The 19589-nt window shown below is 44.8% G+C and overlaps 1 protein-coding gene and 1 long non-coding RNA gene across 2 annotated transcripts in view; one reads left to right on the top strand and one right to left on the bottom strand.

Moving 5' to 3' along the window:
- The window catches only part of LOC148224875 (uncharacterized), a 42498-nt gene extending 40319 nt beyond the window's left edge, over positions 1-2179 (bottom strand). The window contains exon 1 of the long non-coding RNA XR_015801598.1: positions 2133-2179. This is a non-coding gene — a long non-coding RNA (uncharacterized LOC148224875). The remainder of the gene's footprint in view (positions 1-2132) is intronic.
- A 3190-nt stretch (positions 2180-5369) lies between these two features.
- EFNB2 (ephrin B2) overlaps positions 5370-19589 on the top strand; it is a 45228-nt gene continuing 31008 nt past the window's right edge. Inside the window, exon 1 of the mRNA XM_014873341.2 lies at positions 5370-6462. Coding sequence (XP_014728827.1) covers positions 6335-6462 — 128 coding nt within the window. The 5' untranslated portion in view covers positions 5370-6334. The remainder of the gene's footprint in view (positions 6463-19589) is intronic.

Below are 19589 nucleotides of genomic sequence, written 5' to 3'. Positions count from 1 at the left end.
TAGTGATTGTGTTCAGTGTTCAATTTTTAACTCATTACAGTTTTGAAGTTTGAACTTCAAATTTTGGTTAGACAGGTTTTGGGTTGTTCTGGGTCTTTTGTGTTGACCACCCCAGAGAGGCAGGTAGGAATTTTTGTTGCCGCCTACCTTGAGCAGTATTCATTTCCCTTATATAGTAACAGAAGAGGTCTTAGTTTTCCCAAACTTGTTCATAAATACACTGGATAATTATTTTAATATGAAACAGTGCATCTGTCTGGCAAAGGTAGGAGCGTGGAAGGCCTTAGAACAGCACACTAAACATGTGCTCTTTGGTGATTCGCTAAACTACCCTTTGAACTTCACATGTTCATTTATCACAGTTTTTCCAAGCCCAAGTGGAAAGCTGACTCCCTAAGAAATGTATTGAAGGCATGGCATCCTTGCAGCTTAGCAAAGCAGAGACAATTATATTAGTGAGATATCTAAACTGCCAAGCAACTGCATGCATATGTATAATCTCACTAAATATCAATAGTTCATCCATTCCTATCTTGTCTTGAAAAAGGATTTACCTTTGATGTCTCCTTTTCTCTTGAGCTATGTGCCACCTCATACACCTCACCTTATCTATTGTCCTTCCTGATCTGAAGCTGATATCCCCCTCTTTGCAATGCTATTAACATGCTCTCAGGATAGAGTTTCTGCCATTTTTTGCATGTGCACCAAATACAGAGATGTTGGTTATTCACTTCTAACTGCATGCAGTATTTCATTAAACATTTTCAGAGCATTTGGGGTCTTGGCTCTGTCATTGCAAGGTCTCAACTTGGTGCAAGTGCAGGCGAAATAAGCACCTTCCAGGTTGCGTTACAGAGGGGATTTATTTCAGAAGAGAACTGTGGAGCTGCCTGTGTGCCTAAGGTTCATTCCAAGGCAGGAGGATATGGTTGAATTGCCCAGGTTGGTATGGTTTCGGGCTGACGGGCCAGTCTAGCAGCAGCTGAACCATGACTTCCATGCATCTCTGTTCCATTCTCATGCTTGTACTGCCATGTGTGTATTTCAGGGTTATCCCCCTCTTTCCATCCCACCCTTTTGTTAACCCACTGAAGAGTGCTGAGTTTCTGTTGACATTTCCGTGCTAAACAACCTCGTGCTTACAATCATCTTCCATGGACTGACACTTAGAATCGGGTTTTGCTAGCTCAGCATCAGCTCTGCTCGGAAGGACATAGATCCCCTTTGACAATAAAAGGCCAGTTGTGTAGCAGAAGCTTGATCCCAGGTCATTTTTCCTACCCCTCATATCACAGACCATAGAATAATGTAAGTATTTTTTTTTTTTCCAGAGTGGTACAGAGAATCAGCACAGGTCAAGTCAAACAGAGTTAAAATGCGTGGTTTGGATGTATGAACATCTCTGATTTTTATTACGAGTCTGCTTGAATTCTAAGGCTATATCTGGAAGAAGCCAACCTCATTTTCTAAGAAGCTATGGTTGACCAAAACTACAGTTATAAAACAGACCTGGAGAAGGCAAATTAACATCTAGACATGTACTTATTCTATCATAAGTGCAGAAAATGCACTGTTGCAGTGTGAATGATGTATTAAGACCTATTTCAGGTATCTGGCACACTTGGCCTTTCGTACAAATGATAATCCATTTAAGTCAATAAGCATCAGTCGTGATCCTTTCTCTTTATTGAATTTATCAGTAATTGTATCCATTGAGTTACATCTTTTCGACTTTCAAAACTGGTACATTTTCATATAATGATGAATGATGGTGAGCTTTTCCTCTTCAAAAATGTCATGTTTAGACTGATGTTTAAAAGAGAATCACGGATTGTGGGGCCCAATCCTGATCCCATTCAGATTAGCTGCCCTTCATTACAGATTCTGTAGTACCAGAGCTATAACTACAATACTTGTATCTTTGTATACAAAATCTTGTATACCAAGTAGAATAATTGTATCTATACAATTAGTGCCGGCATCACTGTTGGAAAGAAGGTGAAAGAGGTTATTCAGCGATAAACAGGATTTTTTTTTTTAAGCCAGGGTGAGGTACAGGAAATAAAGATTTAAGCGGTACGAACAGCCAAGTCCCAGCTTTTTAGTGAAGGCAAGGGATAGGCAGGTCTCACCTGCTCGCTGGCAGCGCCCATCCGTCCATTTGTGCTTCCCTCCCCGTCCGCCGAGCCGGGCCGCCCGGGCGCTGGGGGACCGCGGCGCCGCTCCCAAGGCCACGGCAGGATTTCCCCCATCAGCCTGTTCCCTGCGTGCTCGTTTATCAGGAAACCGCGTTCCTTGCGAAACTCGAAATGTCTGCCGGGACCTCCTCCCGAAATAGCCCTTAGAGAAGCGGCGGCCGAAGTCGATTCCTAACTTCCGAACATTCGTCGGCTTTTTTGCTTTGAAACCTCCGTCCTCGACCTTTACTCTCACGCTTCTCCCGTGTCCGAGGCGCTTCTCGGAGGCGAGGCGGAAAGGTCGGAGGCCGATGCAGCGGGCACAGGGGTCGGGAGCTGGGAAAGGATTGCGGTGGCAGCGCGGCTGCCCAGGGGCTCCGCGCCGCCGCAGCCCCTCCGAGCGCCGCCCGGCCCCGCCCGGCCCCGGCCCCCGCCTCCTGGCCCGGCCCGGCCCGGCCCTGCTCGGAACCGTAAGTAACTCTGCGGCTCTGGAAGGGCCCTGCGGCCCGACCCAACCGCAGGGACCGGTTCCTCGGCCCAAAAGGGTGACCTGAGCAGAGTAGCCACATTTCTTTAGATATCTTAATCTTTGTTGATTAGGTATTCTCGGAAACAAGCGCCCAGTTTTGTCTTAGTTTTTACTGAAAAATGTTTTTATTAACGTGGATTTTTACACACTTACAGAGTGCATGGGTAGGATGCTGGACAGTAAAACAGCTGTATTTGCGTAAAAATAATTAGGCACTGGACAATAGGAGCCGTGTGATATATTTAGCTACAGGAGGATATTTTCAGACAATACCAGGGCTCTTCATTTCCTCTGGTTTACTTAAAGCGAGGATACGAAGAGTTAGAGGTCACAGTTTACTCACCGCTTTTACAAAACACCGCTCGTAACCTTTTGCTTCTAAACAAACAGAAGCAGCAGCATCACAAAATTGAGGTAGACCTATTTTACACGTCTCTGTTGCTGGAAGCGTTTATCAGGCTCCGTGTTTACATTGCCTCACGACCGGCTACACACCACACATTTGTTTAAAAGTTTAATAATTAAGTACTTTCCTCCCTTCACTGGTGAAGCTCTCCTTTGATGCCCCTCGGTGTGCATAGATACCTAAGCTCCCACTTGAGTGCTAAGTTTCCGTCCCGGGAATCAGATCATTTTCCACCAAATTGCGTCGCCGGATCTGCAATTCCTTCCTCACTGCAAATTAAATTTAATTAAGCAGTTTACTTAAAACGTATTCGATGTTTTGTGTGAAAAGCAAACTGATTTCCTTGTTTTCTTGAGTGGTAGATTTCATTAGAGAACTACCGAACACAATTAACTCAAAATCTATGGGGCTTCGAGCACACTTCCAATTTCTTTCCTCTCTGTTGCGAGCGGGAGGAGCAGGCTCTGCCAGGCTGAAACACCCATTTAGTTGAAACGGGGTCGAAAGAGAACACTGGGTTCCAAAATTGATGCGGGAAATAAATTACAGTGCCGGTTGTTTTCCTTATAAGAGCTTTTTGGCGTTCGTCTACAAGCCGGACGAATACCATCACTCGAAGCCGATTTTTAAGCGAATACGCATATTTCTTCGGGAATAAAATTATGCGAAATTGGGTCTTTATTAGGGTTTTTGGTAGGATGTTCTTTGCGTGCCTCGACTAAAAGGTAGGGAAATGGCAGACAAGAGCGCGGTGATTTCCTGGGATTTAACATTTAATCCTTTCTGCAGATACTAGTTTGGCAAGAAACCTCTACTGGAAGAAATTCGCTAACCCCCTTAATTTCACAGGAGCGACTATGCCATTTAACACCACCCGTGTTTAGCCTCGGTAGAGCTCTTGTGGCGGACCCCTCGCGTGTGCCGCCTCCCCAGCCCGGTACCAGCTCCCGAGGCAGCGGTACCGCCGCCCCGTTTGGCTTTCGCCGGCGATTTTTGCGGTGGAGCCGTGCGGGCGCCGGAGCGGGCAGGACGCGGGGGAGCGGCGGAGGGGGCGGCCGAGGGGCACCGCTCCCCCTGCGGAGGGCAGCCCTGGCCGCTAGTGGGAGCTGTGGCCCCGTGCAAGTGCCGCGGCAGCCGCGGCGTGCCGGGCGGGCTCCGAGCGCCGCGTCGGGAGCGCCCGCGACCCCCCGGAGCCCTCCGCGACCCCTCCAGGGGACCTGCGGGGCGGCGGGGAAAAGGATCCTCAGGGCTGTCCGCAGGTAGCTCCCTCTGGCCAGAAATTAATGATAGAATGAAGTCAAATGGCCAGGTGCCGTGCCGTTGGAATACGCGGCGTCTGAAAACGAACCGTGTCCGAACCCCCCTCCCCACGAAAACCTAGAAGGGAAGAAAGAGTCTCTGAGCAATCGCCAGAGAAAGGCGAGGGAATCCGCAGCTGGCCCCGGAGCCCCGCACTGCCTGCCGTACTGCATCCCTCCGAGGGGCTCCGCATGTCCGATTGCTCTTTATTCAGTGACGACCCGTGGCTAATTGTCGCACAACCAGATAAAACTTCGAAAACTCTCAGAACCCGTGGGAAGGACCAGTGGGAACCTAGCGCGAAAGCACTCCCAGGCCTCCTATCGGGCAGGGAAGGCGCAGAAAGTTGTGCGCGGAGCTCCGCGCCACTGGGAGCACGCCCCGGCCCTTTCCCGCGCCTCGCCGCGTAGGTGGCCGCTCCGCGCAGCGCCTGCAGCCGCGCTCCCGCGGGGAGTTGCGCTGGTATCAGGGGATCCCAGTGCCTCCCAGCCCTGCCGCTGCTCCACGCTCTTTGGAACGGCAGTGTACTCGGGAAACACTTTTAGCACAGGCTGTTTTTTAATGCTTATTTAATTTCTTTTTTTTTTTTTCCCTCTGATTTCACTCCATCTAGGCCGGCCGCGCCTCCCGCACAGCCCCGGTGTGAGTCAGAGCGAGCGGACCCTCCGCGCACGCCGGGCAGCGGCCGCCCGCGGCGAGGCGCGGCGGGGCCGGGGGGTGTTACCTGCCGGCCCGCTCGGCTGGGCTCGGCGCGGCCCCGCCCGCCGCTCGGCGGTAAGTGACAGGCGCGGCGCCCAACCAGCGCGGCGGCCCGCCGGCGGCCCTATGAGCGGCGGCGGCGGGGCAGTGGGGCCGCGCTTATATGGCTACGGCAGCGCGCTGCTGCCGGCCGCGCTCCTGCGCCGGGGACTCGCAGCAGCGGCATCGGGGGTTGGAAGCGCCGCGGTGGGAACGACAGTGGCTGGCGCCGCTTCTCTTCCCTCGCTCCATTCCTTCTCCTCCGCGGTGGGTTGCGCGTCGGCGCAAGTCCTGCGCCCGGCGTTCCTCCTTCTCAGTCGGCCGCCGCGGCGCGTACCGCAGATCGCGCAACGGGAGAGGGACGATTTGCGCTGCGACCTCCCGCCCCCCCGGCTTTGATTTATTTTATTTTTTATTTTTGTAATCATTATTGTCCGCCCCTGTTTCTTTCCTTGCTCCGCTCTGTGGTCTTTGCCGGCGACAAGGACAGCGGTGCCCCTCGGGGAAGCCGGAGCCCTGCGGATGCGCCTCCCTGGGACTGGGGGAGCTGACTTGGAGTGGATTTATTGACTCGCGGTTGCTTCCGAGCTGCCCGAAACAGCCCGGGCTGGTGCCCGTGCGGATTGCAAACTGCGGGGAGCAGTAAGAGACATACAGGAGGAGCTGCCCGCCGAAGCTGTGTCCTTTTCCCCCGACCCTTTTATTTCTCCCGCCACCCTTTATTTTACCTTTTTTTAAATTTATTTTTTGTTTTACTCCTTTTCACGCGGGCCTTAGACACTGTGAACGCGTATGGCGCTCTGGATCCAAATGGGAGTTGGCAGTTTGAGTGGCATCTTCCAAGGCAGCCGGGAGACCCCCACTAAGAGGAAGGACTGAGGCGTTTGCATTTCTTTTTGCTATTGCTGTTACTTCGGAGGTAGCTTGGATCTGACCTCACAGGAGATATTCCTACATGCGAGTGGCATACATGACTCAGTAGATCTGCTTCAGCTCTCGCCAAGTGCATCGTCGGCTCTTACTGTGTGATTTTTTATTTTATTATTATTATTCTTTTTTTCCCTATCAATCATCCCGGCTGTTGGGATACCGGGCACCCACCCTGCTGTTGCTGCTCAGGTGCGTGGGAAGGCGCACGGCGGAGTTGGCGAGGCTCCGGGGAGGGACTCGGTGCCGCCTGCGACCATGGCAGCGCGGAGGCGAGATGCCTCCGCCTGGAAGTACTGCTGGGGAGCCGTGATGGTTTTATGCAGAACTGCACTGGCGCGGTCCATCGTTTTAGACCCCATATATTGGAATTCCTCTAACCCCAAGTAAGTTTCCATCCCGCTCCCGCCGCCGTCTCCCCGGGGACCGGCGCTATCCTCCGTGCGCGGGCAGGGACGGGCCGGTGCCGCAGGTCGGCCGCGGCCGCGGGGGGACACGGGCACGGGGCGGAGTGAGCGGTGAGCGGCGGGGGCTGCGGCCGTGGCCGGCGGCGGGATCCGGCCCTTCCCGGGGCGGGTGTTCCGTGGGACGGCGGAGCTGCCCCATCGCTGCTCGCCCCAGGCGGGAGGGTCGCGGGAGGGTCGCGGGAGGGTCTCGGGAGGGAGGGAGGGAGGGGAGGCCGGGCCGACCGGGAGTGGGCTGGGGAGCGGTGCGGCGATAGCAGGATAAAACCTGCGGGCAAGGTCTGGGCTCGCCCGGGCTGGAGCAGCGGAGGAGCCGTGCTGCGCTGAGTTGCCAGGAAAGGGTGATACTCTGCAACTTCTCCGTCTGCAGATGCAAACTCATCCCATTGATTCCAGCGAAGTTACATCTGCTTGTAACAGGGCTAAATTTGGTTGTGGAGTTGATGGTATCAAGGCACATGTCAGTGAGTAATGAACTAAGCATTACCCATCACACAACCATATAGTATCATTTTTCATTAACAAACCCCAGCAAAAATGTGCAGGCGTTCTCAGGACCTCACTTTTAGACCTCACGCATCAAAGAGATGTGTTATCTTTAAAAAAAACAACTAAAACAACAGCCTCTTTACTTAAACTTACAAAATTATTGCTATTAGAAAGAGGAACTTTTCGAAAAGTGGGCTGTGCTTCTAAAGAAAAGTCTGAGGCAGTGATGTAAAGCTACTTACGCTTCTCTTTTGTCTCCTTGGATTTTTGACATACAAAATGGAAGTTGGCTTTGTTCGTTTGTGAGAGCCTCTAAACTTTTGTGATTAGAATCACTAGTTTGGAGAACAAATATCATGATAAGAAGTAGACTCTAATGAGTTAAGGGAATTTAATGCAGAAATGGGTTAAAGTTTTTTTTTAATATGCATGCTCCATCTTCAGTCATATGTATTTAAAATTAAATCGTATGCAATGTGTTAATTGAATTTAGCATTTCCCATTAACTCTAGTAAGTACGTGTCTTGTTTTCCCGGGGGAGTTTGTAGAGGAAATGTTAGGTGGTGATGAGACAAGTATGAATGGAGTATTTCCTGGATCAAGGATTAATCCTGCGCAGGTGGCAGGATCTCTAGGAGTTTGGTGAGGATTTCAAAGTTTGAATTAGGAGTAGCATCTCAAGTTTGCCACGTAACCTTGCCTTACAGTCATCATCTACTGTTGCTTTCACTAAAGGAAAATATCACTATAGATTTCTGCCTGTATTGCTTTTTAATGTTTGCTTACCGAGAAGTTTCCTGATCTTGCTTAAAGAAAAAGAACTTAAAAAAAAAGAAACTGGCAGGAGCGCGGTGAACTGCTCAATTCAGAGTCTTTATTTGTAGTATTGATTGACAAATGCTTATTTTGTATATGCACCAGGTGGGAAGCCTGTTAAAATTTACCTCCAGTCACTGGCTCAGCGGTTCCATGATGCTGCATAGCTGAAGCCTTTCTTTGGCGTAAGAAAAGCACGGCATCACATCAGAGGATAAAGCGGCCTGGCCGGTTATAAAGCGGGCTTTATAAGGCTGTTCAGCTCTCGAAAGGCGAAGGCTGAGAGCCGGGGTTGCATTGCAGGAGTGGGCCTGCTGTGCTGGTGGAAAACAGCCTTGGCTCGGCCTAGGAGGAAGGGAAATGCTTTTGCATCCCAGCCCTCGCTGGGTTTATGCCTACAGAGGTCACTCTTCCAAAGCAGAAGAGCCGGCTGCTCGGGGCTCTCTGCCAGCCCCAACCTGCTTTTGGCTTTTTTTTTTAAACTTACCTTGATCGCTTTTATTAGCCATCAGTGAAACGAAAGCATCCGAGCAGCTGAATTCAGCCCATCTCACAGAGCCTGGGGATATGCTTCTTTTGTCAAACACGATTTGTGTTTCCATTTAGTTAATTCTAAACTGTTTGATTACAAAAAAGGTTTGAATGTTGTTAATGGTAGATCTAATGATAATATCTAATTACTTTTTCAACTTAAATGCACGCTTAAAAATAGGTTGTGTTGCTGATGTAATTGAATTTTCCTGAGTGATTCATTGAGGCTTAATCACCACAGTGAAGAAGTACACTATTAAAATTAGTCTTTTCAATTGCTGGGGCTAGTGATTTATAGGCCTCTTGGAGGCCCGGAGTTTGAGAAGGCTTGCAAATGCTTGTGAGGCAGCTCTATTTCTCCGAGCAGAATTTCTTACTCATTCTTCTCACACTTGTTTGCCTGAAGGATCCTGAATAATTTCTCCTTAGATAAGGTTGTCTTCACTCTGGATTCAAGCTGATTGTTAGCTTGGGAAGTAAAGCTGTTGAATAGATCTTGGCATGGTATAATAATAAAGCTCCTTTCTAGGTTTTGAAATAATAACTATCTTTGGTGCTGGTTAATTTATTCAGGGAAGCTGTTCATTTAACTCTATTGAAAGTCTCAAGACATAAATCTGCTGAACCAGGTAGGCAATTAAAATGGGAGAAGTTGTTAGGTTAATATAAAGTATGAAATAATAAATTTTAGGTTGAAGTGAATGTATAAACCGAATTAGTTTTGCACTGAAGTCTAGAGGTTATAATTTCCAGCAGGTGGTTGGGATGGAGAGCATGCGGTAGCTATGTGAGCACAGCTCCTCTCCCTGTTGCCCCCCTTACCTTTTTAGAGATCTGCTTTATTGCCTTGACCAAATAATGAGATTGAAGTGACCTCCATAAAATAATTATACCTGCAACTTTATTGCTTGGGAGGTTAAACATCGTTGTTGTAGATGGTCTTGGCAGACTTTATAGACTTATCATCTGAAGAACTTTAGATCACCTGATCTTGAAAACACAGAGGAAAAATTACTCTAGATTTAACTCCTGTTGACACTTTTTAAAGGGAGACTTTCTGCCTGTGTTTCTGCCAAGACAAGCAATTGTATGCAGATAGCATGGATTACCTCCGTTTCACCTCCGTAGGGCTCAGCGCTGCCTTTGACACACAGGACCACACGTAATGTTATGGGGCGCCTTTTAGTGAAGCAGTAGAGAAATCTCATTCAAAACAGCATCGCTCATGTCTAAGCGTCACTCCTTCCCTGTGTGCCATAGGCCGGCGAGCAAGGCGGTTCTCCTCAGTGACATGTGGAAGGTTATCCTCATAAGTGCTGCCTTTGACACTGATTAAGTTAGATTATATAGCTGTTTTTCTCTCCCTCTGGTAGCCAGTTATATATGGGATATTTCACAGCCTGCCTCTGAATGAATGCTAACATGTCAGAAACTGATAAAATAAACTACAATTGATGGCCCTGTTAAATGTTCTATTCAGTAGCATATAGACTAGTCTGCTTCTCATTGTATCTGAAATTCTTATTTTTGTAGGTAAACAAATGCACATTCACTACCGATTGAATAGCCCCTTGAACTATGCTCTGCAGTTTGCATTTGGGTTAATCTTGTCGGTTTTAATACAGAGGGGAAAAAAAGGAGAAAGCACCAGGGGTGGAATTGTTAGTGCTTTCACATCCACATTCCTCACATTTTGTCAGGATGATAAACTGTAGGTAATGGACAGCCCTTGTTTCACAGGACAGGCAATCCAGCCAGAGCACAAAGAGCTTGCTAAAACGATATCTCACAACATGTTTGGGAGGCTCTCAGCTAGACAAGAATTTATTTGAGAGTCCTGTGCTGTGGGACTACACTTTCTAACCTAAGCAATTACAGCTTCAAGCTGAAGAAACAGGAGCGGAAGGTTAAAATGGTTTAAACACATGCTCCTAAATTGTACCCAAAACATAGCTGTTGACACTTGGTGTGCTAATGGATGGAGCGAGTGGTGGCTTCCAGTCAGTCCATTTGGTAGTTCTAGCATTTGTAGCCAGGTCTCTGAAACACAAGTGAATTAGTGAAATGAGTTCAGAATAAACTGAAGGCCGATTTCTTGAGCTGGTTATTTTCCCCAGACTTTTATATGTAGAGTATAATTGCTATATTATTTATAGTAATTACCTTAAAGCATGTTATCTGTAAGCTGTGCTACGTTATTTCACTTTGTTTAATGAAGTAATTGCTTTTAGAAAGGCAGTGACTAAAAGTCGTGCTAAAATCACTTAAGTTCTCCTTCTTCCCACACATGAGAATGCCTTCATCTTTTTTTCTTTTTCTTTTCCCTGTTTTATTGTAAGGAGATCACATTGCTCGAGGTGTGATGCTCTAGATCCTCTCAAATTCGGCCAAGGTTCCTGGCATGGGGAATGAGGAGCGGAGGAGCTGAGGTGGCTGCTCTGACACTCTGGCAAAGACAGGCCTTTCAGCCCTGCGCAGCAGCCACAGGCAGGCCTCCTTTGGGGACCTTTTTTTCCTTTATGGTCTGGTCTTCATGCATCGTGCAAACCTGCAGTACTTGAAATTGCTTGTTGCAAATGAGTAGAAAGTGTTCTTCTGAGAAAAAAATAGTGATTAAAATGTTATTCATGTGTGCCTAATGTCTGTCTGCCTTGGCTGCTGACATAAAGAAACCTGTTTTTCTGGTCATTTATCATACATCTACATGGATTTGCTTATGAGCTCATTCTTTGTGAGGCGTTGTGGAAACTTACATAGGAATGTTAAACTGCTTGAAATATTTTGATTAAAATACTGAGTGCCATAGTATGTAGACTTTTAACTAACACACTGTTGTCTTGAGGGAGGGGAAGATTTTTTTTGGGGGGTGACAAAGGCAGCAGCTAAGGAGAAGAGTTTGCAGGGAGTTGCATGAAAAAGCAGAGGAAAGGAGGATGGCAAATGGACAGTGTTAGAAGAGCTTGGAAAAAACTCCTGTGGCTTCATTGTCTCCTTAAAGCCAGAGAACACAAAGACAAATGCAGTTCAGCCTTTCTCCCATGATGGAAAATGTAAACCGTTGACACAGCTCCCATGTTTAACTTGTTTAATTCTCATTTTAAATTCAGTACTATACCAGCCGTGTGAACTCTGAAGATTTCTTTAGTAATCCATTTTGTAGTTCCGAATCAAAAACAAAGTGAAAAGGTCTGACACAATTTGCTTTTATTTTTAGGCAAATCAACCCTGGTCATAGTTAATAAGGGGATTACAACCCAGACTAGGTCTTTACAGATGTAATGTAAATCAAGGGCAGAGTATAAAGAAACTGATCCCTTTTGATTGAAGTATGGTAAAAAGGCATAGAGAAACTAGCAGCAGTAATCTGATTGTATGGCAATAAAACCACCATTTTCTGTCTTTCAGATAAAAATAATGTGGTAAATCCATGCAGTTCATAAGATGTAAAGGCAGATAAAGGGTGATGCCATGGCAACATATAGATTAGCTTGATGTTAGAAATGACACGTCTCTGAAAGGGGTGTTATAAACTAAGGGCCTTGCTCCGGGCTGTAAGGTATTATGTGAGAACTGCACAAAACTTGGGGGCCGGGATTAGGAACTATGAAAGGCCTACTTGTGGCTTGGGGTGGTTGGAGCGGTGAAGAAAAGCTGCTCAGTTCTTGCTCATTGGTGGTGTATAATATGGTAAAGATAGATTTCATTTACTGCTTTTTGCCGAGATGAAGGCCGATTAAAACTCGAGATGGCTGCAATTGTGAGGTGTGGAAGATTCTCCTTTTTAACTCCTGCCCTAGCAGCAGCCTTTCTGAAGAATTGGCTGCACTTGGGATTTGTTGCCTTAATCTATTTGGGCTTTGGGCAGGAGCATGCTGGCAAGGCACAGAGAACAGAGGGGAGAGGTAGTGTTGGGGTTATCTGGAAGGAAAACAGAGAGCTTTTGATTTCAGCTGTGTTTTAGTTTGTGGTCTCCATCTCACACTCCATGGGAGCAGCAAAGATAAACATGCTGCATTGTCTGTGCCTAGGCCAGGTGATACTTCAGCATCTCTTGTGTTTCCCATCCTGCAAAAATATAAAAGAAAGAAAACAAAAAGCCAAAAACCGAACAACCACAAACAAACCAGCATCCATTCCTATTTACCAGTCAAGCTGCAGATAACCAGATGTCTCTGGCTCAGTCTCTAGGTGGTGTTTATTTCCGAAAGGCTGGCTGAAATCTAGAAATGAATGAGATAAGCATCTGCCTCCCCCCATTCCCCTCCTCCCCGGCCAACTTAGAATCGCTGGGATGAGTTTGCTGTCAGCCCCTTGAGTTTAGCCGGCAGACAATATAGCTATTGTTTCATCATTTATTTTAAGTGATCTGCAGCTGTAAAGGTAGTAAAATACCTCTCCTAGTGCAGCTACTTAGATGTGTTTTTTTCTTGCTTTTTCTCTTAAAGAACCTTAAATAGTTAATACTTGCTTTTCCACCCAACTGACAGCCCTGAACGCCCACAACTTAAAGTCAGCATTACATTGCAAATCAGGGGTACGATTCAAATGAGAAATATCTACTTTATTGCCTCTTCATTTGTCTGCGAAGAGGGGAGAAGAAAGCACTGCATTTGTTAAACTGCAGTCTAGACACAAGAGGAAAAAACACCGAAGCCTACAATAACAGTTGTGTCTTTCTTTACTGGGAATGAGCCTGGGATGAGCTCTGCAAAATGGAATTCACGCTGTTTGTTTGGCAGTGGCTCGGACACTTTTAAAGTGGGATGGTTTTTGTTTTGTTGGGTTTTTTGTTTGATTATTCCAGGGTTTTTTATATGAAGATGTTAATTACATGCTTGAATTTATCATTCTTACCCTATCCCATAGTATGGAAAATCTTCACAGTTCTGGCTGAAAAGGGGACTCCAGACCCCAAAATGTCAAGCTGCTGATGCTGATGTGATTTTACAAATGCAAAATAAAGGCATACAGAGAGCCGGACGGATTGGCAGAATATACATGACCTGAAGTGCTCAGATGGGTTTCCTGTCTTGAAACTTAACCTTCACAAATCTATAGCAAAAGATCCAATTCATTTGCTGAAATTCTCCAAACCACAGGGGCAACCTCATCTAATTTACAGGCCGGTCACATTCAAGCACCTTGCATTCTGCATTTGACAATGATTGCTAATGGGCCATTCAACTAAAGTATTTGCTTGTTAACAGGGAACAGAGCATGATAAATGTCCAGCAAGCTTGCAGCCTCCTTCAGCTTTTCAAATGCAGACTGGTGCATATTTATGGCAGGCAAATGACAAAGGGGGAAGCTGAATTACTCTGGCCTTATGCTTTCTGTTCGAACAAGGGTTAAAGTAATTAAAGAAATAATGCAAAAACCGATGTCCTTTGTTTGCCCACCATTATCCAACGTTTAGCTTTCGAACCTGCCTTGTCATGTCACATATCAGAAATGTCCCAGATAAGGCCGGATAGGTTTGGCACAGAATTGGGGAGTCATCTGTGGAGAGCATCCTGGACAGTGGACCCCAGCTCTCCCTGCATCCTGAGTCTTTCCCCTCCAGGTTCCTCTCACCTTAAGGAGTTTTCACTGATAGAAACTCGAAGGTGTATTTTTAAACAGAGAGTTTGCAATTTTCACCCCTGTTCCCTAAGCGGGAGAAAATAACCCCAGCACTGAGGAGTGGACAGGCTTTGAGAAAACATGTGCGTTGAGCTCAGTATGTTTCTGGAAGCCAATTATGAAAACAAAATGGCAGAACAATAAACAGTTTTGCTGTTTGCTCCTCCATCCTCAGATAGATCTTAAGACCCAAAAAGATAAATCATGCACAGAAATTTCCTAAACTTGAAGTGTCTTCAGTGTAATTTTGAGTTATCTGGTTTGGGCTTTTTTTGTCATTATCGTTTCTGTCCTAGTAAATTCAGGTTTAATCTTAGCCTATCTAGAGCCTATTCAACTCCAGTGATTTCAGTGAGTACTGCGAGTCCTGCAATCCTGAAAGGGCTTTGCATTTGTAATTTAATTTTCATTATAGGCAAAATTTAAACTTTCTTGTTATGAAGAAGTAAATCTATCATTTTCCTGTAGGAAAGAGAACATACAGATTATTTTTTTCTGTTTGCTGTGATGCAGAGAACTTTCCTTTGATGTGATTATATACATTGTCAAAGACAGCAAATAAAGGCAGGACCTCTATCTTTTTTGGCAATCCTGGCCAGCCAACACCCAGTGTTTATTGAGGTATCAGCATGATAATTATAATGTAGCTGATTTAAACTTTGATGTAATAATCTATGCCTTCTTCTGGTTTTAAACATAAGTTCCAAGCCAAAGAAGATAAAGGTTGGTAGAGGATTGTGTTGCTAGGTGAATCATTCCTGTTGTATGACATATACATAACTATAAGACAGGTTTCCTACCTTTAGTGTTCTTTTAAAATGTCTCATGGGTGATGGCTAAAATAGGATTTTCAACAGGATTTTTTCTTTGGTAGGATCAGAGCTTTGTACACTTTCAAGGAAAGTCAAGTTTTACATGTGTTAATGGAAAACAAGAAATTATCTGGCTTGTTCTACACAGCAGGGTAGGTTAGATGGTGAAATGATGTTAGGCTGAAAAACTTGTGATGCTGCAAATTCTTTCTCACTGCTTTCTTAGCATTTGTTTGAATAGGGCATTTATTTATATACCCTAACCAGAGAACAACAGTGGGGAAGGTGAACACTGCACTGTAAAGAGAAATTTATTTTAAAGCTAATAAGAGTGATTTGAAACTTTATTATCATTATTATTATTGTTAGTTAAAGCCCAGTCTCACTTTGAATGCTGTTTTATTTTGGATTGGGAGTTGTGCCAGACTCCAGCCTGTCAGAGCTAAGAAGACTCAAATCAAGTCCAGGCCTATTTCTGCAGCAAACGGGAATCCTGGCTTCTTGCCTGCGGATTCATTCAGGAAGACCCATCTGGCTTTTGATGTTCTGCAAGTTTGAAGCAGTTTGTTTAAGGAACCTATGCAGCAAGTACTGGTGGAAGCACACATAACTGCGCTTCTTCTGACTCCTCGTCAGTGGTGCATCGTTTCACAGTTTCATTTTTGCTTGGTGCTTGCCATCTGCTTACCTACTGCCTGAGCAGCAGTTGGTTTCTATACCTGACTGGATGAATGTGTAAATTTGGAGTTGGGAACATCTTGACTCCTTTTGAGGATTTGCAGTCCCATAGCATTCTCTGTCCACACTTTGGTTGCTTTCTTCATGTTTAATTAATTTCAGTTTAGTTCAGAAGCAGTCTAGCTTAATCACTGCACAACACTTACCTTCAGGTTTTTGTGGGATTTCTTTTTCCAGGGTATTTCTGAGCTATACAGATTTCCCTGAACAGGGAAAGTCACACTGGCGGACAGATTACTTCGCTGCTTGAAAAATACATTTAAAAGGTGGTTTTTAGTGGTAATCATTCTTTGTATCAGATCGTTTTCAGGCACTTTTTGAAGAAAACCAAAAGCCACATCTTAGATTTATAGCATATCATAGGCTTTCGTTCTGTGAATCAGTGTGTGACACCAAGGCTAGCAAGACTGCACTGTGCTCCTACAGCCTGACTTGGGACACTGTTCTTATTCAGAAAAGCTCATGAGCAGCATGTGCTGAATGCTGAATATTTTTGCTGAAGCAGGACGAATTAAGCATGAGCTGTCTTGAACCAAGGCCAGTGTGAAGAGGTTTTTTGGGGTTGGACAAATACAGATCTCTCCAAAGCTTCACTGCTTTTTTTTTTTTTTTTTTTTTAAATCAGTAAGTGATGTCAGAAGCTACATCCCTGTCTGCATTTGGAAAGAGATACATAGCTTGCCAGTAGTCAGTGTGTCCCTTTTGCCAGCTGGGAGCTCAAGCAGGTCTATCAGCTGTGCCTCTGGAGTCTGGCTGCACAGGTAGCTCTGCTTCAACTGAATTTTCTGTGCTTTTTTTAGCTCACTGTTTGGTGTAATGCCAGCAGCACATTTCTGCTACAGCTGATCGCTGAGAGTGACCCAAGAGCCCGGGTTTCCCCCTGCAAGAGAGGGGCTGCTCTGTGAGGGGTGTGCTGCTGAGCTACTCTGCAGTAGAGGCTGAAGCAAATGTCAGTGTCTCCTCAGTGCAGGGCAGTGGGTTAAAATGGGTGGCTAGATCTCCTGTTATCCCCAGCTTTCTGTAGAACTGCTCCAGTGGACTCTTCCATCTAGGGCAGGGATGTCAGTTGTGTCAAATGCACATTTTGGATGTTTACAGAAAGTTTTTAACCTACTCTGGTGTCAGTTTAGCTTCATTTCAGGGGCTCAGACATCATAGTGTGTCAAAATCTGTTTCTTCATAGGTCAGCTATTACTACTGCCTTGAAGGTGACTGTGGCCACCTGGTTTTATTCTGCTTCTGCACGTCAGTTGAACCTTGAAAAAGCTGGAACTTCATGTAAGAGCATAGGTTCTTTGTGCTTGCCAAGTGACTGAACCTTGGATTTAATGTAAAAAGCAAGTGCAGACTGATTATAGGTCTCCCATTTGGATTTTTGCTCAAGGTCATTTTCTCCTTGGCATAAAAATGATTTACCAAAATAGATTTGTTTGTTACACAATTCTGTTACTGATTTGGCATAACTTTTTCTGAAAGTTGTGAGTTAACAATTTCTTCTACTTCCAGTGTTTAGTTATTCAGGCAAATGGTATGCAATAATACATTTTCTCACAACTGCAAAGTAGATGACATTTTGTCTTTGAATTGGAGATACAATCACCGATTATTAATGTCTCATCAACTAACAAGACAGTCCCCGCCCTCTTTTATGGACTTTGCTCGGAGCATGTCTTGAAACAAGACTGTACAGGTGTGAGCAAACTGCAGTTAAGAGAAGGAAGACTCCAAACTTTGGTTGGCATCCTTGTATTGTGACTGACATAAGACGTTTGTTTTTCTAACAGGAATGGTAGAGAAGAGCACAGAATAGCACAGCAATAGAACAATCTGGTTTGCACTTTTCAAAAAATAGTTCTTTGGCAAATGCCAGCTGCTCTCTGTTAGCTTTCTAAAAGCAAAGGCTTTAGTGACTTGTGTAAGAAACACACATGGTTTGGTTTGACTTTCTGTTCCATGCTAACTACTGCTCTGCATCTTTTCAATAAAGTGCCATCTCTTGGGTTTGGCACACCCTGCATCTTCGAGCACAAGTAGAGCAATGGTTTTGTGTTACGCTGAATTCATGGCACAGATTTTTTTAATTTTACTTTCTTTTTTTTTTTTCCCAAAATTCAAACCATATAAATACCTGATTATCTTTGCCATGAGAGCAAAGAACTACTTTAATATTCCCAGTAGCATATTTTGAACAACAATTCTTTAATTAAAACAACATTGGTCTCTTCCTGTATTTCATGGCTAGCAAATGAGAGAAAACACCAGTGTTAATATCAAAGGGAGTCAGTTTTCATTACAGTAATGGTTCAATTGTGCAATGCTGTAGGCACTGAAATTTAATATTATTGTGACTTGTATTGTAATTGCAGGATGACAGAGGGAAATGGATTAAGTTTAAATGTAAGTGTACACAGCAGCACATGGACTTTGTCAAATGGAAGCCGAGGGTTGGTACAGGATGGGTCCCCCTCTGGCTCTGTCATAATGAATTAGTATTTTGTAAATAACTGGCCACTGGACTATAGATTTATTACCTTTTGCATATCTATGTGGACACACACAGACATACATCGATTCTGTACTGACTGTAATTGCAGTGCAGAGTTGCAGAAAGAGAGTTGCAGAACGGGTTTATTGCCTGTAGGCTTGCAGGGTATTTGAATGTCTAGGCTTCTTGTCTTCACCTTTCATGAAAATATTCTTGCCTGCCAGTTTGTGAAGTTTTGTTCTGAAGGATACACCCATCCTTTTAGTTCAGGCATTGCTAACTTATGCATGGCCTCAGACTGGAAAGCCCTTTGTCATCCTGATGAATAAACCGAATTCAAGTTGCAGATGATCTTTGCTTTAGAAAATTATGCTAGAGACAACTAGTGTTAATGAGCAATATCCCCCTCTTTTCCAGTTGCCCATAAACATTCAGATTGCAGTGGAAGACAGCAATTTAAACCATCCATTAATGATCTCTTCCGTGGAAGATTAAGGACAATGAAAGCTAGATGTTTCATTTGTTTGCAGTGTAGGCAAGTGGAAAATGTCCCTAAAGCAGTGCCTAATTGTGTATTAGTGACTAAACATGATGTCCTGTTGTTTTACCCCATATCTTCACACTGTTCCTCAGATGTATGCTCACAATGAAACCTGTTCTAATGTTAAAGTGCAAAAGGGGGCAGTAAAGTGCTATCCAAAAAAATGTTTATTTTTATGGGTACTTTTTGTGGCAAAAGTTGCATTTCTCAATAGGCTTATAATCGCCCATATTTCAGTAATGATCACAAGAATATCTTCTGTTTGAAAGGCTTACAAAAGTTGCCAAAGTGTATAATTAAGTGTTATGGCAGTAATGTTTGTCCTGTGTATTTCCATGTACTTCTGTCCTTGAATGGGGCTCTGAAACATGCTACATATTTGGAAGGAATCAAAGGCAGGAAACTTTCCTCAGATATATTTAGGGCGTAGCTATATGAAGCACTTCTGAAAGAATTCCAACTTTGCTAATCATCTCTGATTCTCATGTTGTGCACTACTTAGCACCACGTTTCTGGAAGAAGCAAAATGAAAAGAATGCTGAGGCTAGGGGTTTCTGCTTGAAGTACTAAAGTGTGTAGTGGTGGCATGGGTCAAGAGTTGGGCTCTCATCCAGACCCACATGCATCATTTGTCAAGAGGTAACTAGAAAGAGCAACTAATTACAATGCACCTACTGAGTGTTTTTTCTTTCAGAAATTTCTCAGAGTAAGCCATTTATACAGACTGGCTGCTACTTTCCACTGCAGCCACTTGCAGTTTTTAAACTCTACGAAGAAAGCACATTTCTGCTGAAATGATGTAAAATTAAATAAAAAGGAGAATGTGCCCGTGTGTTTCTGTGCTTGTGCATGAGAGCAAGTGAGCAATGATTCCATTTGCTGAAGCTGAGTAAGTCCAGCACTGTTGTGAGGTTCATATTTCTGTAAATGCTGATGAAATGTTAATATAATACACTTTAAAATAGAACATTGGTCATACTCATCCTTTTTTTTTTTTTGCTCCTTACTTAAAAGA

The sequence above is a fragment of the Sturnus vulgaris genome, chromosome 2 (genome assembly GCF_052056855.1).
Source record: "Sturnus vulgaris isolate bStuVul1 chromosome 2, bStuVul1.hap1, whole genome shotgun sequence".
NCBI classification, from domain to species: domain Eukaryota; kingdom Metazoa; phylum Chordata; class Aves; order Passeriformes; family Sturnidae; genus Sturnus; species Sturnus vulgaris.
Note: the sequence above shows the minus strand (reverse complement) of the source record. Positions and strands in the feature narration are given on the sequence as shown.